Raw genomic sequence first — 26,311 nt, 5'->3', positions numbered from 1 at the left:
CTGCACTGGAAGCTATTCAAAAAAGTTGGGCAGAAATAATAATGTGCAGTTAGGAAAGTTGCAAACAAGCCACCACAAGGGTATTTTGCCTCTTTGAGCATCATTTGCTTGTTACAGAACCCCTTGGGTGTGAATCCCTGGGGTGTCATTAAAAAAAACTAGATCCAAACAAACATTCCCAGCAGACAAAATCCCACAATTCCCTGTGTTGATGACACAATGAGCTCCCTTAACAGTGAGCAAAGTGTAAAGCAGAGACAAGGCAGTGGGACAGTATGCTGTATACACAGAAGGGCCTAAGAGAAACCTCAAAACAATGAGAAATCCCTACACGCCACAACTAGTCCCCATTCACTAAACTCAGTGCACAGCTTGCTTGGCAGAACTCTTTCTTCTTCTTCAGTAATAATACTACTGTACTGATAATAATTTATTTCTTATCTTCCCTCACCCTAAGGTCCCAGGGTGGGTCACAGCACTTAAAACAAAATGTTAAAAACAGTTAAAAACAAATCACAATCCAGGCCCCTTCTACTGATCTTAAGACCCAATAAAGGGTGTAGAGAAGGAGATGGCCTTTTAGACATTTGGGGGCTAAGCTGTTTAGCACTTTAAACTCTAAAGGCAAAAGCAACAGAAGAAAAACTTATTTCAATGGGAGTTAAAATAGATGAAAATGTGAAAATAGCAGCTGAGTTATCAACCCAGGTCAACAATTTAGTACAAAAAAATTCAAATCTGATGAAAATAGTGCTAGACCTTAAAGGTAAAACACAGAACCTAGAGGAAGCTCAGAAAAAATTACAAAATGATAATAGAGAGTTGAAAAGGGAATGCGGTAAGATAAGGAAAGAAACAGCAGATCTGAAAGCACAGCAGGATTCAACTTTGGACTCTATTGCGATGTTGCAAATGCAGAGAAGGGAGAATACCCTAAGATTCAGAGGACTAACAGAGGACGCAGAGGAAATAACTGAGAAAAAATTCTCAAAAGAGCTAGCAGCTTGGTTAGACCTAGAAGAAGCAGAAGTAGCACAAAAAATAGAAAAAGCATTCAGAGTCAAATCTAATGTAGCAAAAGCAAACAACTGGCCGGCTGATTGTTTAGTCTCTTTTAACTCTATGGATTTCAGAAATAGAATTTTACAAGCTAGTAACAAGAAGAAATTCCAATCGGAAGGAAGGAAGGAAGGAAATGATATTATTGTCCACAAGATTATTCCAAATCGGTTGATAAAAAAGAGAGAAGCTTATAGACCTCTGGCCGAGGCACTAAAGGCAAAGGCAGTGGACTATAGGTGGGAGTACCCTGAAGGCATCTCCTTTTTCTTTAAAGGGAAACGTAGAAAGTGCTTGTTGGCATTAGATGCGGACAAGTTCTGGAGAAAGTACCGGAAAGACCTTGGAGGAAAAAGGCAATTGTTGGGAGAATCAGAGGAAACTGAACAAACAGTTGAGAGTTAGGAGACAGATCTAAGAAGGGAATTTATTAAATGTATACTGAGACCTTGAATGTGTAATTTTTTATTATTATTTTAACCTGTTCATAAGAAATAAAATATGGATTATAAATTTATTACTTGGAACATAAATGGTTTAAATGAAAAATCAAAAAGGAACAAGGTGGAACATATTCTGGTTAAGCAAAAATATGATCTAATCTGTCTGCAAGAAACTCATGTAGTGGAAAAACATAAAAGAGTATTAATAAATAAGAGATTGGGGCTTGAGTTTATTGCAAGAGAGGGGTGGTAATCTATGTAAAACCTCAGCTGGAGCCAAAACTGCTTTACAATGATGAAAAAGGCCGAACAATGATTATAGAGGTTAAGATCAATAATGAAAAAGTGATAGTTATTGGAATTTATGCACCAAATGAAAGAAAATCCGAATTCTATCAATTCCTGGAAGAAAAAGTCATAGAATATTTAGGGGGGAAATTATATTATTAGGAGATTTTAATGGAGTAGTCAAGCCAAACATGGACAGAACAATAAAGAAGAAAGAAAAGAGGCAGAAAAAACTCCCAACTACATTTTCCCAATTAATAAAACTCCTGAATTTGTTCGACGCTTGGAGGTTTAAGAATCCAACAGAGAAAGAATTTACACATTATTCAGAACCACATAAATCGGCGGGACGAATCGTCGTGATCTGGACAACAAAGGATTTATTAAATAATATTACAAAAGCAGAAATCCATCCAAGGACAATTTTAGATCACAGCGCGGTCTGGGTTAACTTTAAAGGAAAAGAAGAAAAGGTTAAAAGGTGGCGACTTAATGAGAGTATGCTAAACGATGAAAAAAATTGTACAGAAGGCCAAGCAAATCTTAGAAGAATATTTTAAGTTCAATTTAAATCAAGGAGTAGATCTAGAGACGGTTTGGGACGCAGGTAAAGCCATCATAAGAGGCTTCTTTATACAATAAAACACATTCCAAAGGAAAATAAAGGAGAAGAAGAAAATGGAGATCTGGGAGGAAATTAGAAAAAAGGAAAGGATCCTTTTCCAAAAACCAGATGATGAACTAATTAAGCAAAGTATAAAAATTTTACAGATGCAATTCTCCATGATAATAAATGAAGAGATAGAATGGAAGATAAAATGGTTGAGACATAGAAATTTTGAGTTTGCAAATAAACCTGGCAAACTTCTGGCCTGGCAATTAAAGAAGAAAAAGGAAGATAGAATTATCAATAAAATTAAAATTGAAGACAAATGGATTCAAGAACCAAAGAAAATTAGTAAAAACTTTGCTAGTTTTTTCGGAAAACTATATAAAGAAGGTCCAGAGACTCTAGAAAAAATAATTGATTATTTGGGCAAAAATAAACTACCAATAATACCTAAGGAAAAAACTGAAATCTTGAACTCACCAATAACAACTATGAAGGTGCAACAAGCTATACAGAGATCAAAATTAGGAAAGACACCGGGCGTAGATGGTCTTCCAGCTAATTACGATAAAAAGTTAGAACACGCTTTATTTCTTCCCACGAAAGACCTAATATTCTGACAAATGGAAAGCTTCCGAAAACCTGGAAGGACAGCTTTATTACTCTTATCCATAAACAGGGAACAGATGCTTCAAACATGGCCAGTTACAGACCCATTGCACTGCTAAATAACGATTACAAGATATTCGCAGACATTCTTGCAAATAGATTAAAAATGGTGCTGAAAGAGATAATTCATAAAGATCAAACCGGATTTCTTCCCGGATGATTTATGCAGTCCAATATTAGATGTGTGATTAATGTATTAGAATATTTGGATATTAAAATTGATAAACCAGCAGCTATTATGCTGGTGGACGCTGAAAAAGCTTTTGATAACGTGTCCTGGAAGTTTATGAAAAAATTAATGGAAGAAATCGGACTGGGAGAAAATATTTGTAAAGGAATAAATACCATCTATTCGGAACAATATGCAAAATTGATAATCAACGGAAGAATTACTGAGGAGTGCAAAATAAACAAGGGAACCAGACAGGGCTGTCCACTGTCTCCACTGATATTTATCTTGGTGATGGAAGTCTTGAACAATCAGATAAGAAAGGATCAGCTTGTTAAAGGCATCACTCTGGGAAACAAAACATATAAAATTAAAGCTTTCACAGACGATTTACTTGTTATGACTGAAAACCCTAAAGAAAGTCTGAAAAGAGTGCTGGAACTGATTAAAGAATTTGGAGAAGTGGCAGGCTTTAAGCTGAATATAACAAAACCAAAAATGCTTGTTAAAAATGTAACCACAGAAGAAAAGGACGACTTAGAAAAAATATTGGGCCTGAAAATCTCTTCAAAAGCGAAATACTTGGGTATTTGGATCACCCCCAAGAACATAAACTTATTTCAGGATAATTACACCAAAACTTGGTTAGAGATTAGAAAAAACTTGGTACCTGGAGTAAACTAAAATTAACATTTCTGGGTAAGATTTCCATTATAAAGATGAATGTGCTTCGAAAATTAATCTTTTTATTTCAAATGATTCCAATACTGGGTGAAGCAGGTTGACTCAAGATATGGCAAAGAGAAATATCCAAATTCCTGTGGGAAGGGAAGAAACCTAGGGTTAAACACCTGATCTTAATAGACATAAAAGAGAGAGGAGGCTTTTCCCTACCCGACCTAAAACTTTAATACGAGGCAGCCTGTTTCACCTGGCTAAAAGATTGGTGCACGTTGCAGGATCCGGACCTCCTGGACCTGGAAGGTTTTGACAACCGTTGGGGATGGCACGCCTATCTAATATATGGAAAAGTGAAAATTCATAAAAATTTTACCAACCATATAATAAGAAAGTCACTCTTTGCTGTATGGGAAAAATATAAAGACCTGATGGAGCCTAAAGTCCCGTGGTGGACTTCTCCAGTAGAAGCTATAGGAGTAAAACGGAAAAATACTCAGGAAAGCTGGCCAACATATAAAATACTTCTAAAAAATGAAGATAACCAAATAAAATTAAAAAAACTTTGAGGAAATAAGAGAACACATTTCACACTGGTTCCAATACCATCAGTTATTTGAAAAATTTAAATCTGACAAACAAAAGGGGTTCTCAACAGAAATTTCCCGATTCGAATCTGATCTTGTAAATTCTAAAAGAAAAACTCTTTCCAAAACTTACCGACTCCTTCTTGACTGGACAGTCAAGGAGGAGGAGGTAACAGTGGCAATGGTGAGGTGGTCCCAGGATTTTGGCCATTCAATAACCATGGCCTAATGGGAAAATTTATGGAAGATCAATTGGAAATTCACAAACTGTTACACGATTAGAGAGAACTTTCAAAAAATACAACATCGATGGTATCTAACACCATGGAAACTTTCAAAAATGTATAAAAATGTGTCAAGTAATTGTTGGAGATGCGGAGACTCAGGAACATTCTACCATATTTGGTGGATATGTAGGAAAATACAGGTATTCTGGGAGAGTATACATGCAGAACTGCAAAAAATGCTAAAGATCTCTTTCAATAAAAAACCAGAGGCCTACCTCCTGGGAATAACAGATTTGGATATTCCACAAAAGAGGAAGGGTATCTTTTTATATGCGACGGCAGCAGCAAGAGTTTTGATCGCAGCAAAATGGAAAAGTAATGAAATCCCCTCTATACAAGATTGGACCCAAAAGCTGACAGAATATGCCGAATTAGATGGTTTATCAGAAAAAATAAAGAATATCAGGAATTTGTTTCTAAATGGGAGGTTTTCAAAGAATATCTGAAAAATAAATATAGTAGTTTAAATTATGTTGCAGCATTCGAGGAACTTCAGTAATAGTTGCTAGGTAGATAGAAGAAATTAGATTTATTGAGAATAAGTTTAATTAGGAAAAAAATGTGTATTGGCAATAAGTAATATGAATTTGAAATATGGAATAGACAGGAAGTTGGGTTTTTAGTGTTAAGACCAATAGATGTTTTATTGTTTGTCAAGAAAATTGTGTGTCTATGGTTATTTTTGTAATTTGTGTGTAATTTGGTATTTGTGTTTTTGTGTGTGTGTTTTTCTTGTTGTATAAATAAATATTAAAAAACAACAACTCTAATGTGAGTTTGTGTTAAGGAGGAGAAAGTGTAATAGCAGGAAAACCCAATCTGTTTAAAGCATCCTGGATTATTGTTTATAGAAGGTTTAATCAACCTTGTCTTAGTTTCCAAGTTTAAGCTGCAAATGATGGTACTCTGCTGATCTCACTTACGTAAGCAAGGAAGGATAATAACTAAACAATATGTCCCCTCATAGGGCCTACTGCCTCCTACAGTGATGATGCTTGTCATGTACTTTGCCACTGCATAGCTGTCTTTTTTTCTTATTAAAGAAATATGTGTACCCATCTTTTGAGGGGGCAGCTCGCTCAGGACTGTTAATGGCAAAAGAAGGCTTTAGCTCTTTGTCTCTGCAACAATTCCATTCACAAATGTACACATACACAGTTAGACTGTACACAACTAAGCAGTTCAGCCATCCTTAGCTAGGGAAGGGCTATCCCTTGCCCCTTTCCTGAGGTGGTGATTTGACTGCGAGAATGGCACTTTCCCAGTGGCTTATCTAGTTAACAATAATATATATTCCCCCCACCCTTGAGCAGTGAGGCATTAGTCAAGCATCAGGGTGCCTGGCTTTCCTGTGGTTTATTACATAGAGGAAGCTGATAGTGATAGAAAGAAAGCAGAAGTATCCGGTTGCCGATTACTTTGGAAACCATTACAGAAGAAGATTTGAGGCCACCATGGATGACGGCTATGAGAATGAAGAGTATCAGAATGAAATTGTTTCAGAGAAACTGTCCCATGCTTCGGAAATGTCCTCAAAACATGGAGGAACAGGTAAACATTGACATTGGCTTCCTTTCCCCTAATTTCAGTTCCGTGGCTTCCTCATTTCTCCTGAGCTGATCATGTGCTCAAAGGAACAGACTCTACATTCCCAAAGCATAAGCTTTAGCAACACCTTAGCCTCAAAATATTTGTGTAGGTCCCCTGACAGTTCCCAGCATGTACAATTGTCAAGTTGAGTAATGTAAGGGTGGCTACTGCTTCCTTCCTTCTGGGCTCTGCCTCACCTTTAGGTGGCCTCGCCAAGTAGCTCTGTCCAAGGCTGCATGGAGGAACAGATCTTGATACCAAGGTGCTAGCCAGCTCAAGAACAGCTTGTACAAAATTAAAGGGAGGGAGATCTAGTAACATCTCTCAAGAAAAATGGGTCTGTGTTTGGAAGAATGCCTCCATAGGTGCATTAACTAAAAATAAAAACTCGATAAAATATGTGAGGTGCGACGGAGGGAGAGCGACCATTGTATATGACAATAACAACCAGGGCTATGACTACATTGTAGACAAGGACATGCTGATGATAAAACTACCAGAGAAAGAACTGGAAATAGAGCAAGGTGAGAAATATAGATTATAATTATATATTAAGATTATATAATTATATTAAGATGATCTGCCTCTTACATGTTAAAAAAAAATGTAAACATGTCTAATGGAGTGTGCAATACTGAAAACAACAGTTTTTAAGTTGACTTATGCTCCTCAGAAATGTGGTGAGTATTAACTTATTGATAAAGGCAATTCCCTCCCTCCTTGTTCTTGTGTTCCTAAACAGGAGAGGGCAGATTTCAGCCCTAAGACATACCAATTGAAGACAGGAGTAAAACCTATGTTGGGGACAGACATATACTTAGACCACTTCCAGACTATTTTGCAGGTGGGAATTCAATTGAATTCCAGATGATCTGGAAACAGGATGAGTACATGCTCAGCCCAGGTATTTGTTTTCAAGGTGGTATAACTGAGCACATATTCCTATCCCACAAAAATCCACTCTCTGTCCTCCTCAGTTACCTGCCTAATTTGAAGGTTGTGTCTTCGTGTGTGTGTGTGTGTGTGTGTGTGTGTGTGTGTGTGTGTGTGTGTTTGCTTTTGTTAAACAATTGGGAATCAGAAGCCCTTTGCCAATCTAATGCAAATAACAAACAGAGCCAACAGTAGACCCCAGTCTACCTTCTACCCATCCCTCAAGATCAAAATGTTAATGACAGAAAAACATAGAATATGGGCTGCCCTTTCAAGGAGCATCACATATGTTGCCCTTGGAAATTATGGCCCAGGAGCATTAGAGTTGCATGACCACCGTTCATATTCGAATGTGCACAATGCAGATCTGGAAATGGTAGGATCTGCACTATTGTCTGTCTCAGGGTTTGACGGCATGGCACGCACAGTGTCTTCTACAGGGCTTGTGAAATTTGTCAGTGAATATCCCCTCAGAAATCCACGATTCATAAGATACTGTTTGCACTGGCTTGGCCTCTCCTACACTGAACACACTCCCTTAAAACATGCCCACATTTCATTGGGTGATAGGATGGACACCCTCTCTCCCTTCTATTCTGAGCCGAAGTGCAAATAACTTTTCTCTGTGAGCAAGGATGGTGGTGGCTGGTGTAGGTGCCTTTCTTCCATTGATGGGCCTGCACCATTTTTGTGTTTCTTTCTCTTTTTCTGCTCTTTTTTAAAGACATGGAACCATTTTGTATACTGCCCCACCCTATGGTGGCCATTTTGTGTTGTTCCACCTTACTTACCCACGGCACATTCTCAAAATTCCAAATGTGTCCACTGGCCCCCAGAAGCTGGCAAACTCTGGTCTATATGGAATATAGTAGTGGGTATCAGTAAGCTTGCATGCCCCCAGTCTGTAGAGGGCAGGGATGACACTAACAGACAGTCAGGGAAAATCCACTTTGTGGTTTCCCATTAACCACCTAAGCTCCACTCCTTCCTTCTGCTCTCTCTCCTTCCTCCTGCACAAGGCAGCCATGAAACCTCCTCTCACAATGTAAACTTAGAATCCAAAGCCATCCTTCTGACAATGAATAACTGTAGGTACAGAACCTTTTGTTCTTTACCAAGGGGACATATTTTATTTTAACTTTTAAAGCAATGCTGTTGATATGTGAATGAGATAGATGTTGGTTTGTGGGTTAGCTTCAGCTTCCAAGCCTTTCTTTTTTAAAAAAACAACACACGCCTCTGTTAAATACATTTGCACAATAAGCCAACCAACATTATTTTAGAAACTGATCATATGGGAATGATTGGAAAGGAGCTGCATGTGTTCCTATTGATAATCCTATTGATAATCTCCCAGATACTGTACAGATGCCTTTCCCTTGCCTAGTAGCCTGGCAATTGAAACAAGCTGTTCCTGCAGTAACTTTTGTGAATGTCTTCTCATTTCTTTCTAGCTCTGTTTGCATCCAGTTTTGGCAAATGGGACCGCCACAGGATAACCTTTTTCGTAATCTACCTTCTGACAATCTTTTCCCTGATAATGGCAAATGCTGCCTTTGTGATTGCATTTCTCAGATGTAAGTCCAGGTTTGAAGCTAATTGCTAGCTTGAGTCTGCATCCTCCATAGCAGGCCATGGGCAATGACTGCTCCAGGGCTGGATCCGCTGGGTTTATGTTTGTGGGTTCACTGACTAAGTCTTACAGAAGTTGCAGAAAAGAACGTGACATGGTCTGGCCTTCCTTTCAATATTAAAACTCCTGTCCCTTAGGGTTTCATAGATTTTCAGACCTCTGCAGACTTGTGGCAAGGCGTGACTTAGCTGCTGAAATTGTACCCAGGCATTCACTGTACTGTATAGGAGCCCTAATACTGAAGGCCTGTGGTTGGTTACAGTGATCTCTTAAACTTGATGGTGCCTTTCCAAGAGGACTGAGCTCTGCTCACCAGTTCTGTTCTTGAAGAAGAGCCATGGAGGAAACAAGCTCCCATCCTGCTATGTCAAAAACTGGCAAGGACCGGCAAGCACACGTGCATATGTTGAGCCTGGATTCCGATGCTTTAGAGTTGGAAAAAGTTCAGAAAAGGGCAACCAAAATGATCAAGAGGATGGAGTGACTCCCCTCTGCGGAAAGGCTGCAGCGCTTGGGACTTTTTAGCTTAGAGAAAAGGCAAGCGAGTGGTCACATGATAGACATTCATAGTATTATGCATGGCATGGACGAAGTGTGTAGAGAAAAATTGTTCTCCCTTTCTTATAACCCTAGAACTCCCGGATATCCAATGAAGTGGAATCGTGGAGGTTTCAGGACAGAGAGAAGAAAAAAGTACTTCATGTAGCACATAGTTTAACCATGGCATTCGCGCCCAGTGGAGGCAATGGTGGCCCCCAACTTGGATGGCTTTAAAAGAGGATTGGACAAATTCATGGAGGACAAAGCTATCAATGGCTGCTTAGCATGATGGCTCTTATCTGCCTCTACAGTTGCTCAAAACCGCAGGACAGCAGGGAGGCTACTCTTGTGCTCCAATCCTGTTTGTGGGTTTTCTAAAGACATCTGGTTGGCCACTGTGAGAATAGAGCACTGGACTAGATGGGCCATTGGTCCAGCAGGCTCTTCTTATGTTCTAATGTTATGTAATGCTCAAGCTACTGTATGAATCAATTAGCATCAGTCAGAATGCTAAAGAGTTTTTTTTGCCAGTCCAGTAATAGTCTAGAGGCCACACTACCAATGGGGAAGACACTGGTGGAGGCATTGTGCACTACAATATGGATAAACAGAAAAGACCTACAGGCCACATGTGTGCATTTGCTAAGTGTCCGTCTGTAGTGGTATGTGGTGCCAGTCACAAAAACATCCTGTAAACAAAGAGGCATTCATTCTGTGCTGCATTATTTCTCAAATCTGTGTATTGCAGGCTTTCCAATATGTGCATTCAAATGGCATGAATTCCAGGACAAATGCTACTACTACTCCAGAAAACAAGTCTTTTGGGAAAAGGCCAGGAGCACCTGCCAAGACCTGAGTGCAGATCTGGTGATTATAGATAGTGAAAAGGAACAGGTGAGTTTTCCCTGTGATGGACATCTTGCACAAGAAGCTCCTCTTCTGCTACCAGGAATGTTATGATTGCAACCTACCTTGAATCTTCCCAATCAGAACAATAAGGAGGGCAGCACACAAAAACACCTGCTAGGTATAACCTCATGGAAAGGTGTAGTTAAAGATCAGCTTGGGGAACCCCGAATAACAGCTATTCCAATTAATTTTACTTTCTTCTCAAATGAAATTGTCTCTTTTATATTGCTAAAAAAGTTGGGTGCGACCCCCGAGTGGTAACAAGATTCCAAGGAGTTCCTGGCACCCACCCAGGGTCTGTGTTCCTTTGGAGAATTGAGAAATGGCAGAGACTTTAAGAAATATAGTTTATTCACCTACTTACACCTTCAGTCTGCATGTTGGGAGTCCCAATCTTACAACATGGTGATCTCAAGCAGGACTTGTTTCCCAGAGCCAGTGCAACACAGGAGTCAAAGACATCTCTCCCAGCCAGTCTTCAGCCAGCCTGCCCAAGATGGAACTCACTCTTTTTTCTTCCCCTTCTCCTTCCCAGCTCACCTTGCTCTGAAGACTCTCCTTTCCTGACACCTTAAGCACACACCCCATCACCATGGCAACCTCTGTGTGCCCAAGCCCAAGAATCCGTTTTGAGCCATCAACAACTTTTGTCATGTTTAATGCCCAGGTGAAGAGCTGCCTTGGAAAGGAAGCTTAGCCTGTTTTCCCCCACTGGCTTGCAATCTTCCCTTCAGTACTCTAAATAATCAAATTCCTACCATTTATTAATTTCTAGGGTTTAGAAGAGGTCCCCCTCCACAAATCTATAACAATTTGTTTTTCATTATGATCGAACAAAAGTTTATTGCAGTAAAGAAAGTTCAATAAGAAAGCAGTGTCACACCCCTAAGACACTCTTCACATGGGCCAAACTTGTACTTTGGTTCTTTTATATCAAATGTAAACAAACGAAACAAAAATGCCTCCTATGGAGGTGTCTTTGGTCCTCCTGGCAGAGGCTCTTTGAGGTCTCTCAAGCTGAGGTCTCTCCCAGATGTGCTTCTGGAGAGTCTGCAGTACAAGTAAGCTGCTCCTTGCATACTTCCTAATGACCACTCCCCACATTAAATGGGGGTGCCTTTTGCATGGTTGCGCACAGCCCCCTGGATCCCAGTCTGACTCCTGGTAGTTCGGGCTGGCTTCATCCTCCCCAGGCTGGATACCTGGAGGTCTCCGCCTACCTCAGCCAATTGCCCAGTGCCGCCTGGGGAGGCATTGCCAGGGTATTGGCCAGGTAAGGGGAGGGACCGTCCTGCCCACACAACAGAAGGTGAATCTTACCTGCGAAGCGGCAAAAAGCTAAAGCAGGACCTCCAAAATTGTACTGCTTGTTTCCACCTGCCCCCCAAAGGCCTTTGTTTCTTGTTTATTCCAGTGGCAAAAGAAAAATGATCACAAAACCAACCAGTAAATGGTAGCACAACAGAACATTTAAAGCTGTCGGCTTAAATCCACAGTCATAAAAAGACATAACGTAAAAGGCAACCCTGGGAGCACTGGAGGGAATGAGGTCTTTAGCAATGTTTCTACCTGTAACTGCTTTTAGATGTTTTCAATTGTAATTATTTTTAGAATGCTTTGTTTGCCTGTTTAGTTTTTGAAATGTTGTTGTGTTTGCCACCCTGGGCTGCTTCAGGAGGAAGGCGGGATGTGGATTCAATAAATATATAAAAGAAGTAAATAAAGATGTTCTTCTAATGTCAGCTTTCTATGTTCTAAATTGTTGCAAGAAGATTCAGTTTTTTCCATGTATTGGAAAAGGTTTTTTGACTCTAAAATCATGTAAAAAACCTGGGATTGTCCAATACATGGATAGTGGCATGTTGGGCGGGGGGGGGGAGTGGCACATTGCTGGCTGGAGTGTGGCTTCCCCCGATCCTGGAGCGAGTGGGGAGCAATCTGGGGGGGGGGGTTCCTGCAAACAGCTGTGTTGGGGGGGGGAGAAGCTGTGCACCGCCAGCCAGCTCTTTGGCAGGAGAGCAACTTCCCCTGATGCCACTGCGTGCGGGAAATGATCTAGGCAGTGTTGCCTGCCCGCAGCTGTGTGGGGTGAGAGGCTCAATAACTTTGGGCCATCTCCCCTCATTTTCTTAAAACTGAGTCCCCCCAAATGGGGGTGGGAAGTATTATACATGGGGGCGTTTTATAGATGGAAAAATACGGTAACCGTTTCGCAAGAGTTAAAATTCCCTGTCCCAAAGTTGGGGCTTGGAGACAAGAAATCTCTGGCTGTGTGAGCACATTCCTGTTTGCTTTGTATTCAGTTTGGGAAGCAGTGAGCACGTGATGTTAGAAAAAATTCATATCTATCTTGTTGTTTCTTATGAAGCACCACGTGTCAATGTATCCACACACACACACCCCATCCAAACCATCTTCAATTTCAGTCGCGAAAAAGAACAACCTAGCTACGTTTTAAGTTGTCCATGTGAGGCCTGAAAGGACAAGAAAAACAAGAAGGCAGAGGTTTGCCCACCCCTCAGCGTGCTAAGTGTGTGCTCTACTTCTTAGCTATGTGAACATGATTTACTCATATTTGTGCATATGATTTACTCACATTTGTACAAATAAACGTGGGGTGCGGTCCCCAGTCCCACTGCTGGGAACACTGAGGACCGGGTGAGGAGAAAATCCATCAATTCTCTATCTTTTTCTAGGATTTCCTCGTTTATAACATGAAAAAGAAGACCTCACAGTGGATTGGCTTAAGATACATGACAACAGAAATGGCATGGAAGTGGGTGGATGGCACAACTGCCTCTTACACGTGAGTGTTGCTTTTCAGTCGATTTATCTCAGATCTCTCATGATGTTTCAAAAGCACAGCTGGCTAACCATGTTAAATGGGCAGTTTTGAGCTGAAAACTGCCATGTGCATTACTGTTTCTATCTGTGTTGGGGTAGCAGCACATCCGGGTTTTTAGTAAGTGGCCAAAAGAAAGCATTCAGTCAGAATTCACATCACTCCCTCTGTTTCTCGCCTCCCCCTCCAACCCCCGGAACCGTGTCACACGATGCCTTGTTATGGAATTCAGTATCTCATCACAAGACTTCAGAAAGTGAGGACTCATCCTCCTTGACCCCAAAAAGCTCAGCTCCCCTGGTCTCCCAGCCACATGCTACAACATTGTTGGGGTATGGAGGTGAGCTTGGACTCCAACTTCGGTAATGTCACTGGTTATAGTAGTGGCAGCAAAGTTTGCAAGGGATTGCTTGTGCTCTGTCCAGAGCTGAGTGAGACCAGCTGGCTTGCCTTAGTTTGCGGCAGAAATTATAAAAAAAAGCTGCTGCCTGGATTGTGCTGTTGCACTGGGTAAGGAAACAGCCCCTTTCCTATCTCAGCAAACATTTCTGGTAAATTATTATTAGTATTATTATTAATGAGTTTGTATTGAACTGCATTAACTCTTCATTGAACGGTTTGTTTTCTACTTGACTGATATGCCACTATGTTTTTTAGCTCTGGTTCTATGGATGGAAATACGGTCCCGTGTACTTCGTTGTTCAGCTTTGTTGTTGGGAGAGCAGCATGCAAATACTAAATCAAAATCAGCACCTGAAAGAAAAGCATCAGAAATGGCACCGAAGGGGCAAAGGGCATTTCTCGGTGGGTGGGGAAGGAGATGAGCATGTGAAGAGTAACCACACGTGACTAGAAAGAAGGAGGCGAGTGAGAACTGACAGTTTGGCAAGTTCATCACCAGGCAAATGTTTGCTTTTCTTTTTCTTTTTCAGACGATGGGGGCCTTCTGAACCGACTAGCAAAGCTGGCCGTAATCCAAAAGACTGTGTTGTCATGAATAAAGGAGAGAACCATAAGTGGCGTAATGGCTCGTGCAACTCCACCAGTCTGTTTATTTGTGAAAAGAGCATGCAGCTTGCCTGTGTCTGGCAGGCTTTTCATAGTTCTCACTGAACAATCTTCTGTTTGGTATTGGTGTACATCCTCAGTCAGTTACAGAATGCTATGCACAGATGCTCTAGATCAGTTTATTGCTCTGGATCTGGTGTGGGTGTGTGCCCACTCATGAGACTCCTTCCAGAAGGGTACTCCAAAACACACAGCCATCTATTATTGCAGCAACAACAGGCCACACAACAGAGACACAAACATGGAGCCCACACAGCCATGATCTCCTACATAGGTGTGACTTTGCCCCAAAGGAAAAATGAGTCACATCAGAAAGGGCCATACTCTGAAACTAGCAGACTTCCAGGACACCCCAACACAGACCTCAAGGTGGCTATTCATGAACCAAAGGAGGGGAACTTCATCATGAACTTGCTGAATGAACACTTATCAGGAAATTCAAGTGTATTTCATCTGGTCTGTATTAAGGTCATGGGGTTTGAACCCTCTACAGATGTTCATTAGCCAATAAATAGCAGGATGTTATCTTAAGCGCTTCTTTATGACTTGTTATTGTAAATATTTTCCAATAATTTCAACTCTTTTGAGAATACATTGCTTTTGTTTTCTTCTTATATGACAATTTATAACTTAAGAACAAAGTGTTAGCGATAGAGAACAATGGACAGACTCAGACCACAGGCCCATCATAGAAACTTTTATAAAATTTTCATATGATGATTTATATGGATAGATTCCTCTGGGAAATTTAAGATGGTGTGTGAGTGGGATCTCACCAGTACTCTACTTTGTAAGGCCACCAGCCACCCAATAAGCCAAGAAGAGGATTAGGCAGGGCACCCAGGGTCAAATATGAAAGACCCAGGACTCATACCCTTTGGGCTATCCTCTAACATGAAGACATTCGCTACACAACCTAGTGATACACTGAAACAACCACAAATGCAATTTGGTTTGAATGGAATTTGTTTGAATTTATTGTATTCATATCTTTTGGGAAAGTACCTTTTTAGTGATTACCTTCCTTACCGCAACCTTGATCTCTTTGTTTCTCAAAGTAAAGATAATGGGACTGAGAAATGGAGTAATTATGGTGTAGGGTATGGAAATCAGTGTGTCATCCTCTAATGTGTCAGCTGAGCTCGATTTGAAATAAATGATGGAGGCAAATGTATAGTGCACACTTACCACAATGAGGTGGGCGGCACAGGTGGAGAAAGCTTTCTGGCGGCCCTCCGTGGAGGGGATGCGCAGGATGGTGGAGAGAATTAAGATGTAAGTCAACATGATGAACAGAAGGCTGCCAGCCAAACCCAGCATGCCAATAGTAGAGATAGACACTTCAGTTGTATTGTCGGCAGTGCAGGCTAACCTAACCACTGCCCTCATGTGACAAAAGAAGTGCCGGATGGCATTGGGGCCACAAAAGGGCAACCTAAGGATCTGAGCAGCCTCACTTAGAGATATGAGGAATCCCGCAATCCAGGAAATGACTATGAACCAAAGAATTACCCGCATATTCATAAGGACAGGATAGCGCAAGGGGTGGCATATTGCTAGGTACCGATCATAGCCCATACATGTAAGAATGAGACAGTTTGTTGCACCCAGTCCAAGGAAAAGAAACATTTGTGCAGCGCACCCTGCAAAAGAGATTGTTCTGACTTTTGCTAGCAAATCAACCAGCATTTTGGGGACAATGACTAAACTGTAACAGGTTTCAGAGCAAGACAAAGCAAAGAGGAAGATGTACATGGGAAAATGGAGGCTCCGTTCAGAATAAACAACGGACATTATCAGCAGATTTCCTATCAGGGTTAGGAGGTACATGAGCAGGAACAGGATGAAAAATGCAATCTGTACCTCTGGAGGCACAGAGAACCCAAGCAGGATAAATTCTGTCACTTGTGTGTGATTCTTCTTCATTGTGTTGTACCAGCACCTTAGAAAGAAGAAGATCACAGTTACCAAACACAAGGCTCACTCTTATGGACAATGAGCAGCATGGATCTTTCACATTGTTACTAGTTATTAAAAGATCACTATGAGCGTACCAGGATGCGGGTGGCGCTGTGGGTTAAACCACAGAGCCTAGGACTTGCCGATCAGAAGGTCGGCGATTCGAATCCCTGCGATGGGGTGAGTTCCCGTTGCACAGTCCCTGCTCCTGCCAACCTAGCAGTTCGAAAGCACGTCAAAGTGCAAGTAGATAAATAGGTACCACTCCGGCGGGAAGGTAAACGGTGTTTCCGTGCGCTGCTCTGGTTCACCAGAAATGGCTTAGTCATGCTGGCCACATGACCCGGAAGCTGTACACCGGCTCCCTCTGCCAATAAAGCGAGATGAGCGCCGCAACCCCAGAGTCGGTCACGACTGGACCTAATGGTCAGGGGTCCCTTTGCCTTTACCTATGAGTACACCTAGATTGCGTCAGAATCCCTTCTTAACCATCTGATATATTATAGTTTAATAATTACAAAGTTTAATAAACCAATTATAACCTCTTTGCCTTTTTTACCAGCAAAATATGTACCGCAGGGCCCAACCTTCAAAAGTTCTGACTTCATCCATTTTACAATTGGTTCATCTGTCTTATGATTGTCTACACCTGTCAACTGCCCTGAGACCTCCAGATATAGGGCGGTATATAAATTCAATTAATAATAATAATAAAAAACAATAACCGACTGGCTCAAAGAAAAGGATTAAAAGACAGATCTACCTAGCATCTTGTCTGACTCCAAGGATTTAAATGATGCTTCTTTCTGCAAGCTTAATTTCTTTGCCAGGATCAAAGCATTTTTAGTTTTCTCTGCCTATTTGCACAAAACTGGCCCTCCATAAAAATACATGGAAAAACTAGCTGCAATTGCAGTTTGGATTTTATTCTGAAGCAATTAGTTTAGTGGCTAAGTGTTCAAATGCATTTTTGATTCAAGGAGCGCCTATCATTTACGGGTCCACACTTTTACTATATAAAGGATGGTATTTAACTAAGTTCTATTCAGAGCACCTAACTTAGGTTGTTTCATAATTTCAGTGGGGTAATACTTACTTGAATATCACTCAAAGTGGGCAGAAGCTTACTTAGTTGAATACCACCCAACCTGGACAGAGGGTTGGTGAGATCTAACTGCAGTAGGTTTGTTGAGGAGAGTGACACTGCCCCTTTCCTCTCCGGCACCATACCTCTATTAAGTTCATCGCCTGAGGCATTCTTCTCCATTCCCAGATCACTTCCACTAACTGCAGTGGTTGAAATTTATATACTTTCCAACTGCACACCGCTGTGTGGATCAAGAAGGCAAAAAATGATATATATATTTAAGGACATTGCCATATACCTGAGCTGGTCAACAGCTAGTTTCCCAGGTAATTCAGCACCATTAGAGGTCATGCAATAATGCTTTGGCACTCCAGAATGTGAGAGAAGATCAGTAGTGATGGAAACAAGTGAAAAGTTCAAGGATGCTTGGTTGCCATCTCTGTTGATCTCATTGAAGAACCCTAAAGAATGTTGGAGTTCCCTGAAACATTGTTTGAAAACTAAGCCAATGGCTTAAATGAGTTCTCAAACAAAGCACACTTTCTGATTGTCAGAATGATCCCAATAACAGGCGGCTTACCTTCCGTTTCTGATCTGGAGCTGCAAAAAGAAAAAGAGAAGGAGGAAACTACAACTGGCCAAACAAAACAAACCAAAAAAGAGAGAGAGAGAGTAAACTCAAGTAAGGACCAAAACGTCTTGCCACAATTTCCACTGAAATCTGTGGTCCTGTTGCAAAGGAATGGGTGGAGAACATGTCATCCCCTAACTATGCAATAAGTTTAACATTCCATTCCAAAAACTAAAAGAGAAAGGTAGCTTAACCCTGTTCACAGGTTGTGGGGATTCAGTGTCAAGATCCAAGAGACATTCGTGGAGAGCGAGGCCTGTGGGGAAATTACACTAATTTGGCTCAGGAGATGTTTAGTAAAGGAAAGCATATCAGATATTTCATCATTTGTTATTTACTCCAGAAAAACAAAATTAAGTTCAAGTTTCAGAAACTCAATGGGCCAATGTTTTTTAGTTTAAAAAAATACTAATTAGTCATATTTCTAATTAGTCATATTTCTTCATCTACACGCACAGCTATTTCTTACATGCATAGCTGAGATATGAAAAAGCACTCTATGTTTTTGGATCCTGTCTGTCCATTGAGCCATGCTTGGTTCACTTCTTGAATCCTTCTTAAGGACTAACCTTTCAAGAATAAAAATGGTCCAGAACTGCTGCTGACTCAAGCCCACTTTGCGAAATGCACCAAAAGAGTCGGGCTGTTTTTGCTGCAAGAGACTAATATGGCTACACTCTTTAAATATCTATAAAATTTAGTTGAGATTCTTTTGTAGACCACATAAACAGTTGTCTGAGGTGTTGTTGTTTTTACAGAATCATAGAATAGTGCAGTTGGAAGAGACCTTGTGAGGCATCTGATCAAGACCTGTATTTTAAAATGAGCTTAAAGATGTATTTGCAGATGCTTGTGTGTTTCATGCCAGGCATAAAGCAGCTGGCTGGGTGCTTTGGCAGTTGTTTATCCTCTTGAACAGGGCCCCCCTGATTTATAGCAGTAGCAGGAGACACGTTTCTCAAAGTTGTAAAAGGAAATTACAGGCTGGGAGCAAAGGTCATACTGACCATACAAATTACAGAATACAATCAAGCTGCAAAAACACTAATTAAGAGTTGGTAAATAGTAAGATTTATTGTTTAACAGAAGACTCAAGCAATATTTTCCTAAGGTTAAAGGGCAAGAGCTAATAGGAACAGCAGCTGGCTGGGAAAGGGAGTTGTCCAATGGTTACATGGTTAACAAGTCAAGGATTGGCTTTCAGAACATTAGCCCTGTTGTGAATGTAGCCACAGACCAATCACAGAAACTCCACAGCCATGATATGTAGTGGGAAAGGACTATATGCCAGGATACGGCCCCAAATGTCATCACGTGAAATTGCAGTGCAAAACTCCTGCAATTTTCTGAGTAAATGGGGTTGCAATGAATTTTTTCTAGAGACAACATGGAAATGAACACTAAACTTGCATTAAGTTCCACTAAATTTCCTGAAGTGGCTTTTATGTTGTGTCACGTAAAATGCAAAAATTAATAGGTAATGAAGTGTTGTGAACACAGAATGAAGTACCATGGCCTGATTGCAAACTAATACATAGTCATCTGCTCCAGCATGTAGTTAATGGAGGACAATTCTACCAACAGTTGCAAGCCATGACAGCTACCGGTAAATGGAAACTAAATGCTGAGAGATAGTTTATCTATTATAGATGCTGGAGACGGATAAAATAGGCTTCAGTTCAAAACAGGATGCTAGACTAGATGGTCTGATACTGTCAGGCACGCCCAAACATCTGAAAAATACATACACATTAACTGTAGAAGGACAAGCCATGTGTTTTAAATGACTACATTTTACTAGTGCTTTTTTCTAAAAAAAAATGTTTAGGGGTACTCTCATTTTCCTGCTCATATTGAAATACTGCTCTTAATGAGGTCAAACTTAGATTCACAATATGTTTAGGGGTAATTAGTATTATTAGTATTAGTATTACTACTAGTACTACTACTACTAGTAGTAATACTAATACCGGAATTGGGACTTAGGAGACATGGGAATGTAAGCACATTTGCAGGTCTTAAATCAGTCTTTTAATTGTGTTACCGGAAAAATCCGAGGGCTCCCTTGGACAAAAAGTAAAGACACCAACCAGAGTAAATTGGAGCAAATCAGCAGCCTGTAGGCTTGGCCTTTATTGAACTGTTGCAACAGGGTGCTCCCCTCACTTGCAGGAGAGAGGAAAGACACAGAAAAATGGTGTGTAAGGCCTTATAAAAACTTTTGAAATTCCCATCCTGTAGGTCAAGCCCACCCCAAGAAACATCATGCCTACATCACAGAAAGGAGGGGTTGAGGGAGGGGTGGTGGTGGTAACCTGAGTGTCCTGTCACCTGGCTGGTTCCCTTCTCCCCCTCCCCATGAGTCATTTTCAGAAGACAAAAGGTAGTTTTAGTTTCCTGCCCCCTGAGGGGGAATCCAATCACTGTTCTTTTGTTATAGTCCATGTTGAATCCACTCGTGTATGCAGTCGGTTGTGTTGTTGATGGTCTTCTGTCTGAGACCATCAGGGTTGGCATAGCAACTGGGCAGGGCTCCTGTGGATGTGCTGGTATGCTCAAGGGATTATGGTGGCCTGTATCAAACCTTCCCCATTTTGTAGTCTTTCCTTCATGGAGTAAAATAAAAGTGGAACAGTGCAAATCCGATGTATGGTTGATTTTCTATGAATTTATAACAGAAGCGTAGTGTATGTAGTGTGTGAGTGTGTGTGAAGTTTGTAGAAACTGAATGATTGGGGGGGCGGTTTCCTGCTACAGTTGCTTGCTTAAAATGTTTTTAATACAGATGTTTTACACAACAGCAGATTTGTATTGAATGAATATGGACAGGAACTGAAAGCTACAATATGTAAACATAAATTCAGAGTGAAGGGAAATGGAGCTGATTCTTCCCTCCGCTAGCTGCCTCCACAGGAGCCGACAACATTATTTAAGCTACCTGAAACTGGACAGAATCTTTTCCATTTCAAAGCTCAAGGAGGGGGGAAGCCTTTTTGAACCTTCTCCGAGGTTTTTAATATTTGCAAAATGCTTAGGTGACATCATGGCTTATTCAGAAAGCCACCCTCTGCTGAAAGCTGCGAGCATAGGATAGGAGGGAGGGAGGGAGGAGAGCAGGCAAGAAGATTTCCTAGACTGGCTTTTCTTTACCAGTGACAGATCCAATGGGGGTCTTTTGCAGGAATCTGCATTCATCACAGAAGGATGTCTGTTTTGCCTATTGTGGAATATGCTGGTAGGATTTGGCTCTCGCACCCTTCCTGGGTATTCCTTTAATGATAATAAAATGTAAAGAAATACCTGTGCACGGGCCCAGTTTGACCAGGCATAACCATTAAATTGGACAGCCGTGTTTAGGGGAGGTATACTTCGGAATACAGATCTTGGAGACAGATAGCAGGGAGAGCCTTGCTGGTGGCATCAAACTGGTCACTGCTAGCTCCAAAAACCAGGGCAGAGGCATGGAGAGGGAGATGCTGAGGGAAACCCATGTGCTTCGTTCCTCCCCATGACACCACGTACATTCAGCCAGGCTTATTTCCTGACTGGCTTTTGACTCACAGTCTCTAGAGGACCAGAAAGACATTGTTCTAACCCTGAAAGTTCTTGCAACCTTTAAAAAAAACACTCCTATGAATCAATTCTGCTTGTACACGCACACAAATTAGCCAAGTTTCAATGAGGTAAGAATGGGGACTGCAGGGCACAGGCAATGTGCCTGCTCTTTTCACAAATGAAGCCAAAGCGTCTTAGGCACTCTGTGTTCTTCCATTTTAGTTCATACTTGGGGTCCAAAATCACACAGCATCGGGAACTGATTGGTTCTGTCCTTCCATCCCAGTTTCTGAAAATGAGAAACACAAATTTGTCTGAATTGCATGCTATCAGGGGAATCCAGTATATGGGGCAGGATCATGAACTTGGGAGCAGGGGTGGTAAGCAGATGCTGGCCTCAACTTTTTTGTGTGGGATAACTAGTCTCATATAACCAACATGCTTAAGTCTAATTAATGCATGAATGAGTTAATTCCACAGACAGAGAGAAAGCTGCCCTGTCAGGCTTAGCTAGGTCATTCTCCCTCACTTTGGTAAGGAGGGAATCAAGCCCATTGCTGTTCCCCTCCAGTTTATCTGAGAAACTCAGTGTGTAAAGAGGTCTGAGCTGATTGATCCTACAAGCCATTCTTGTGTTCCTATACCAATAATTTAGAAACTTTCACCACTGAAACAAAGCCCAGGTTTACAACCTGTGTTTTCTGACTGCTGTATGGAAAAGTACATGAATCTGACCTTTCGAGAGTTTGGGAAGATCTGCTACCATATTCTAAGAGGAGAGGTACTCAGAGGAGGAAAATGGTTCAGCTTTAGCTGTCAAGTTTGGAGGGGAGAGACGTTGCTAATGCACTATAAGCACTAGGGAGCAGATCTAACTGTAGCTAATGCACATAGTAAACAGGGGTGGACAAGGAGTCATTGCAAATCAGTGCTATGATATGGTAGAGAATTTTCAACTCAATAATGCTACTCACGTGTAGGAATGATTTTTGAAGTCTTGCCACATCCACTTTCTTTCAGCCTCTATGTAAGTCAGTCCAATCCAAGTGTTCTTGCTTATCGGCAGTTCATCTTTCAGAAAGTCCTCATAGAAAATGAAAATAACATGAATTTGCAGTTCTCTAGCCATATAATATTTGCAAAATTGCACATATTAGGCAAGTGTTCACAGAAATGAATATATTAGTGAAAGTAACACACTCAATTATATTTTATTTATTCCTTAGATAGAATTACCTGTTCATTTTCACTGTCAATCACTATTAGATCTGCACCTAGGGCTTGGCAGAAACTTCTAGCTGTATTCTGTTGCATTTTTTCTGTGGAATAGTAGTAGCATTTTTCCTGAAACTTATACCAGTCATCTGCACACTTTGGAAAGCCTGCAATATATGGAAATGTTGATTAATGCTACCCAGCATTAATATATCTTAGATGTTTTGCTGGTCAAAGGATGTTATTGTGCCTGGAGTCATACACTACCATAATTGCCAATAAACACACATTTCAAAACCAGTCCCTTTGCCTTATCCAGATGGTGTGTGTGTGAAATATCATCACCTAAGGGCGAACCATAAAAATCTGGGTTCAGTTAACGGAGAAAGATGTGATCTGTGATTTGACTTTGGCTGTGTGTGCTGGGGAGATATGTGAAAAAAACATGTAATTCCAAGAGGATCTCTTTTACCAGTTCGTGTGTGTGTGTGTGTGTGTGTGTGTGTGTGTGAGAGAGAGAGAGAGAGAGAGAGAGAGAGAAACTTCTCATCTCTCTTGCTCCAGCATTCCATCCCCTCCTCTCTGTGTGTCCCTCTTGATCTCTGTCTTTGTTCTCACCCTGCCTCCTCACAGGGACTCCATTTTCCTCCCCCTAGTCTCTCAAACTGCTCCTCCTTTCCCTCATATTCTCTCTTGTCAGTTTTCTTTCTTTTCAGCTGCTGATTTGAGCCTTGAAAAGCAATGTTATTAGTTTGTGGTTGCCAGACCTCTTCATTCACTGGATCCAGCAAATGTTAGAATTTAATCAAGTCAGGCTAACTGCCTGGGTGAGGGGCCATTCAGATAACAAAAGAAAGGTGATGGGCCATTAAGAGAATAAAGGAAAGAGGGCTCTGTGTCCAATGGCAAATGGGAGGGCTCCTCCTTCAGCTCTCAGATAGATAGAAGGGCAAAGCCTGAGTTTGAGGGCAGAGTTTGCTGCGATGTGAACTAGAAGCTGGAGAAAAAGCTGCAGGCTGGAAAGGCAGAGAGTGGGCCATAGTTGATTTCTGCTTCAATCCAAGGCTGCAACTATGGGAGAAGCAAGAACTTTTGGGGGTGTTGATACTGTGAACCCCTCCATCATAGGCTCAGGTTGCATATATGGGTAAATACATCATAAAGACACCACAGTCTCTGCTGTGCCTCATTTCCAGAAGGAAACATCTGAAACCCCTGGAATCCAGGCACTTCTCGGAGATTGGAGTGGTGTGCAACAATACATATAAACTGAAAGAGGAATACATAGAGCTGAATACATAGAGCTGAAAGAAGAAATGGGACAGAGTGTCGCTCTCTCTACTTCCTCCTTCAGCACTATGTACTTCTGGGGGTGGGGTGGGGCAGGTGGAACTACACAGAAGTAATATCCAGAAGATTTTACCTTCTTCAGATCTGAACTTACATCTAAGACATGCCATTATGAGAGTAGCTGTTGTTATGATTAAGGAGCAGAGCAACAGAACTGAGAAGATCATGAAGGGTTTCCTGCCAAAGGGTCCCCACTTGCCATCCTCAGATGTAAACAGTGCTGCAAATAAAGAAGAATAAACCTGGAAGCTCAAGGAGGACCACAGGATTTCAGGAGCAGGACTATTGAGAATAAAGAAGGCTTCCCTCAGAGAATCATGGCCTCTTTGATTTGTTAAGGGTTCTCTTCAGAGAGCTACAATTCCCAGGATTCACAGGGAAGAGGGATTGGCTAGTCTCCCTTCCATCCAGGTTTCCCTCTTCCCCCCTGCCAAAGTACAGCAAGCGTTCCATGCCTACTGAGCATGCTCATTCTGGGTTTCAAAATATTTTTTGTCCTTCTGGAAAACCTTGAGGTTTCCCCAAAGCTTCTGATACCTCCCTCTTGTGTGTGGACGGTGCCATTTTAGCTACATGAGACTCCTCTGAATTTTGGAAACGGAAGGAATGAGAACAACAACAATGTTCATGTGGTCCTCCAATACATCAGAGCCCAAAGCGGGACAGGGAAGTAGATGGAAAGTGTAACTGGTGTCTGAATTGGGCAACAAAGGCTTTTTAAAGTCTAATGAGGAAGGGGGATATTATTTGTGCTCCTCTTCAGACTGCAGTACAATAGAGAGACTAAAAACATTTATTTGTGCCATTTGTGGAAGTATGTTAACTCTTTTCACCTGGTTCTCTTTCCTCTCCCTTCTCTGGTAGCCTTCTCAGCCGGACGCCAGAAAACCCGATGTACTCATATTCCTGTGCAGCATTCTCATATCCCTGCTGGTCCAAAACCACTGATTCTAGAGACAGAAAAGGTGTTGTTTTTTTAAAGAGATTACCTACTTGGCTCTCCGTTGTGACTTTCCAGATTTCATGGTCTTTCTACCCACTGGAAGTGGGCACGTCCAGCTGTGTCACTCATTGTGGAATAATATATCAAAGAGCCAAAACTGGGGCAAAAGAAGCTTATTAGCAAATGTAAATATTAAGAATGCTTGTGCTGATAGCAAGTAAGAGGCTAACATGTTAATGTGACCATGCTGCAACTGCTGCAGCAACTGTGACTGTTTATTGCAATCTTACTAAACAGCCTCCCAAGACTGGATAACTGTGGCAGCATGATCTAGTCCTAATGAGTATAGAGTATAGAGGAGAATTACTAGAGTATAGAGGAGTCATGAGTATAGAGGAGAATTACAGTTAGGAATGATAACCTTGTTAGATCACTCACATAGGGAATTGTGTGTTTTATATGTGATGTGGACACAACAGCAGCAGAACTAGAACAGCCTTTTGAGAATTTCCCGTTCTCCTCCCTTCCTGCTTCCTTCCACTGCCACCCTGATTTACCTGCACTTCCAGGTTCTGACTCTGAGGAAACTTCAGCATTCTGAGAAAATTTGTCTGAAAGAATGTCATTCTGGTAATCTTCATTCCAATAGTCTTCATTCTGATAGCCGTCATCCATGATGGGTTTGATTCTTCTCCTCGAATGCCTCTCAGAGCAGCTAAGCTCAGTAACCGGATGCTTGTGCTTGCTGTCTATCACTATCAGCTTCCTTTCTGTCTAACAAACCACAGAAATGTCAGGCGCTTGCCCCACTCCTAATGCTCAGGAAGGGGAGTGCAACTGTCATGGCTGAATGTAGCAAAGCAGGATGGGATGGTCCTAGCTAATTATGGCTGAACTGTGAAAGAGACTGAAGCTGATTCGTTACAAAAGGTTCAGACAACTATGAGTGGGCTCTTAATGAAAGAGCAAGTGATCAGGCTTCATGTTATTTGAGAAAAGAAAGGGACCGCAAAACAAAGGTTCAAATTATCATAAGAAATGTCTGGAGGTGTCTGAAAGAAGGTTGATCACCCAGGTATCTGCCAAAATTTTCATTTGCCCTAACACTAGCAAGACTCCATCTGTGCACAGCATTTTTCTGGAAAAGTAATTTCATCTGTATTATTTTCCTTGCTGTTGTTATTTTTAAGTATTTGTTTTTTTATCTTATTGATTTACATTGAGAAATTATCCACAGTGTCCCACAGGGCTCCATTTTGTCACCCA

General features: G+C 41.3%; 3 protein-coding genes across 8 annotated transcripts; 1 reads left to right on the top strand and 2 right to left on the bottom strand.

The window, feature by feature from the left end:
• Positions 1-6,190: 6,190 nt before the first annotated feature.
• Positions 6,191-14,829, top strand: LOC310700793 (low affinity immunoglobulin epsilon Fc receptor-like). 4 transcript variants are annotated; one of them, XR_014522822.1, is made up of 6 exons: positions 6,191-6,341; positions 8,768-8,890; positions 10,235-10,380; positions 10,931-11,062; positions 13,092-13,201; positions 14,170-14,829. XR_014522822.1 is itself a non-coding variant. In XM_083490667.1 (5 exons), the coding sequence occupies exons 1-5, from the start codon at positions 6,245-6,247 to the stop codon at positions 14,348-14,350; spliced, it is 657 nt and encodes a 218-aa protein (XP_083346793.1). In that variant the 5' UTR covers positions 6,191-6,244; the 3' UTR covers positions 14,351-14,829. The 4 variants fall into 4 exon arrangements, 3 of the variants coding, with proteins under 3 accessions (XP_083346793.1, XP_083346795.1, XP_083346794.1); XM_083490667.1 differs by lacking the exon at positions 10,931-11,062; XM_083490668.1 differs by lacking the exons at positions 6,191-6,341; positions 10,931-11,062 and adding an exon at positions 6,361-6,904.
• Positions 14,830-15,009: 180 nt separating this feature from the next.
• Positions 15,010-17,978, bottom strand: OR10X1 (olfactory receptor family 10 subfamily X member 1). Of its 3 annotated transcripts, none has more exons than XM_083490664.1 (2): positions 17,495-17,978; positions 15,010-16,247 (listed from the first exon to the last, which is right to left on the bottom strand). In XM_083490664.1, the coding sequence occupies exon 2, from the start codon at positions 16,229-16,231 to the stop codon at positions 15,290-15,292; it is 942 nt and encodes a 313-aa protein (XP_083346790.1). In that variant the 5' UTR covers positions 16,232-16,247; positions 17,495-17,978; the 3' UTR covers positions 15,010-15,289. The 3 variants fall into 3 exon arrangements, with proteins under 3 accessions (XP_083346790.1, XP_083346791.1, XP_083346792.1); XM_083490665.1 differs by having other exon boundaries at positions 17,932-17,974; XM_083490666.1 differs by lacking the exon at positions 17,495-17,978 and adding an exon at positions 17,361-17,387.
• Positions 17,979-20,007: 2,029 nt separating this feature from the next.
• On the bottom strand, positions 20,008-26,311 carry LOC310700342 (uncharacterized protein). The gene is made up of 7 exons (XM_083489649.1): positions 25,603-26,311; positions 24,936-25,052; positions 24,197-24,322; positions 23,020-23,097; positions 22,774-22,919; positions 22,512-22,621; positions 20,008-21,826 (listed from the first exon to the last, which is right to left on the bottom strand). Exons 1-7 carry the CDS (start codon positions 25,718-25,720, stop codon positions 21,658-21,660), a joined length of 864 nt encoding a protein of 287 aa, XP_083345775.1. The 5' UTR covers positions 25,721-26,311; the 3' UTR covers positions 20,008-21,657.

The sequence above is a fragment of the Podarcis liolepis genome (assembly GCF_965112155.1).
Source record: "Podarcis liolepis genome assembly, chromosome: 2".
Classification (NCBI taxonomy): Eukaryota; Metazoa; Chordata; class Lepidosauria; order Squamata; family Lacertidae; genus Podarcis; species Podarcis liolepis.
Note: the sequence above shows the minus strand (reverse complement) of the source record. Positions and strands in the feature narration are given on the sequence as shown.

What these genes read in the sequence shown, in the direction of transcription:
- LOC310700793 (XM_083490667.1), top strand. Translation starts at nt 6,245, where the DNA reads ATGGATGACGGCTATGAGAATGAAGAGTATCAGAATGAAATTGTTTCA. An exon ending in TGTGATTGCATTTCTCAGAT is followed by an intron (nt 8,891 to 10,234) that starts GTAAGTCCAGGT and finishes TGTGTATTGCAG; the next exon opens with GCTTTCCAATATGTGCATTC. An exon ending in GGCACAACTGCCTCTTACAC is followed by an intron (nt 13,202 to 14,169) that starts GTGAGTGTTGCT and finishes TTTCTTTTTCAG; the next exon opens with ACGATGGGGGCCTTCTGAAC.
- OR10X1 (XM_083490664.1), bottom strand. Translation starts at nt 16,231, where the DNA reads ATGAAGAAGAATCACACACAAGTGACAGAATTTATCCTGCTTGGGTTC.
- LOC310700342 (XM_083489649.1), bottom strand. Translation starts at nt 25,720, where the DNA reads ATGGATGACGGCTATCAGAATGAAGACTATTGGAATGAAGATTACCAG. An exon ending in CATAATGGCATGTCTTAGAT is followed by an intron (nt 23,098 to 24,196) that starts GTAAGTTCAGAT and finishes GTTCGCCCTTAG; the next exon opens with GTGATGATATTTCACACACA. An exon ending in TTCAAAAATCATTCCTACAC is followed by an intron (nt 21,827 to 22,511) that starts GTGAGTAGCATT and finishes TCTCATTTTCAG; the next exon opens with AAACTGGGATGGAAGGACAG.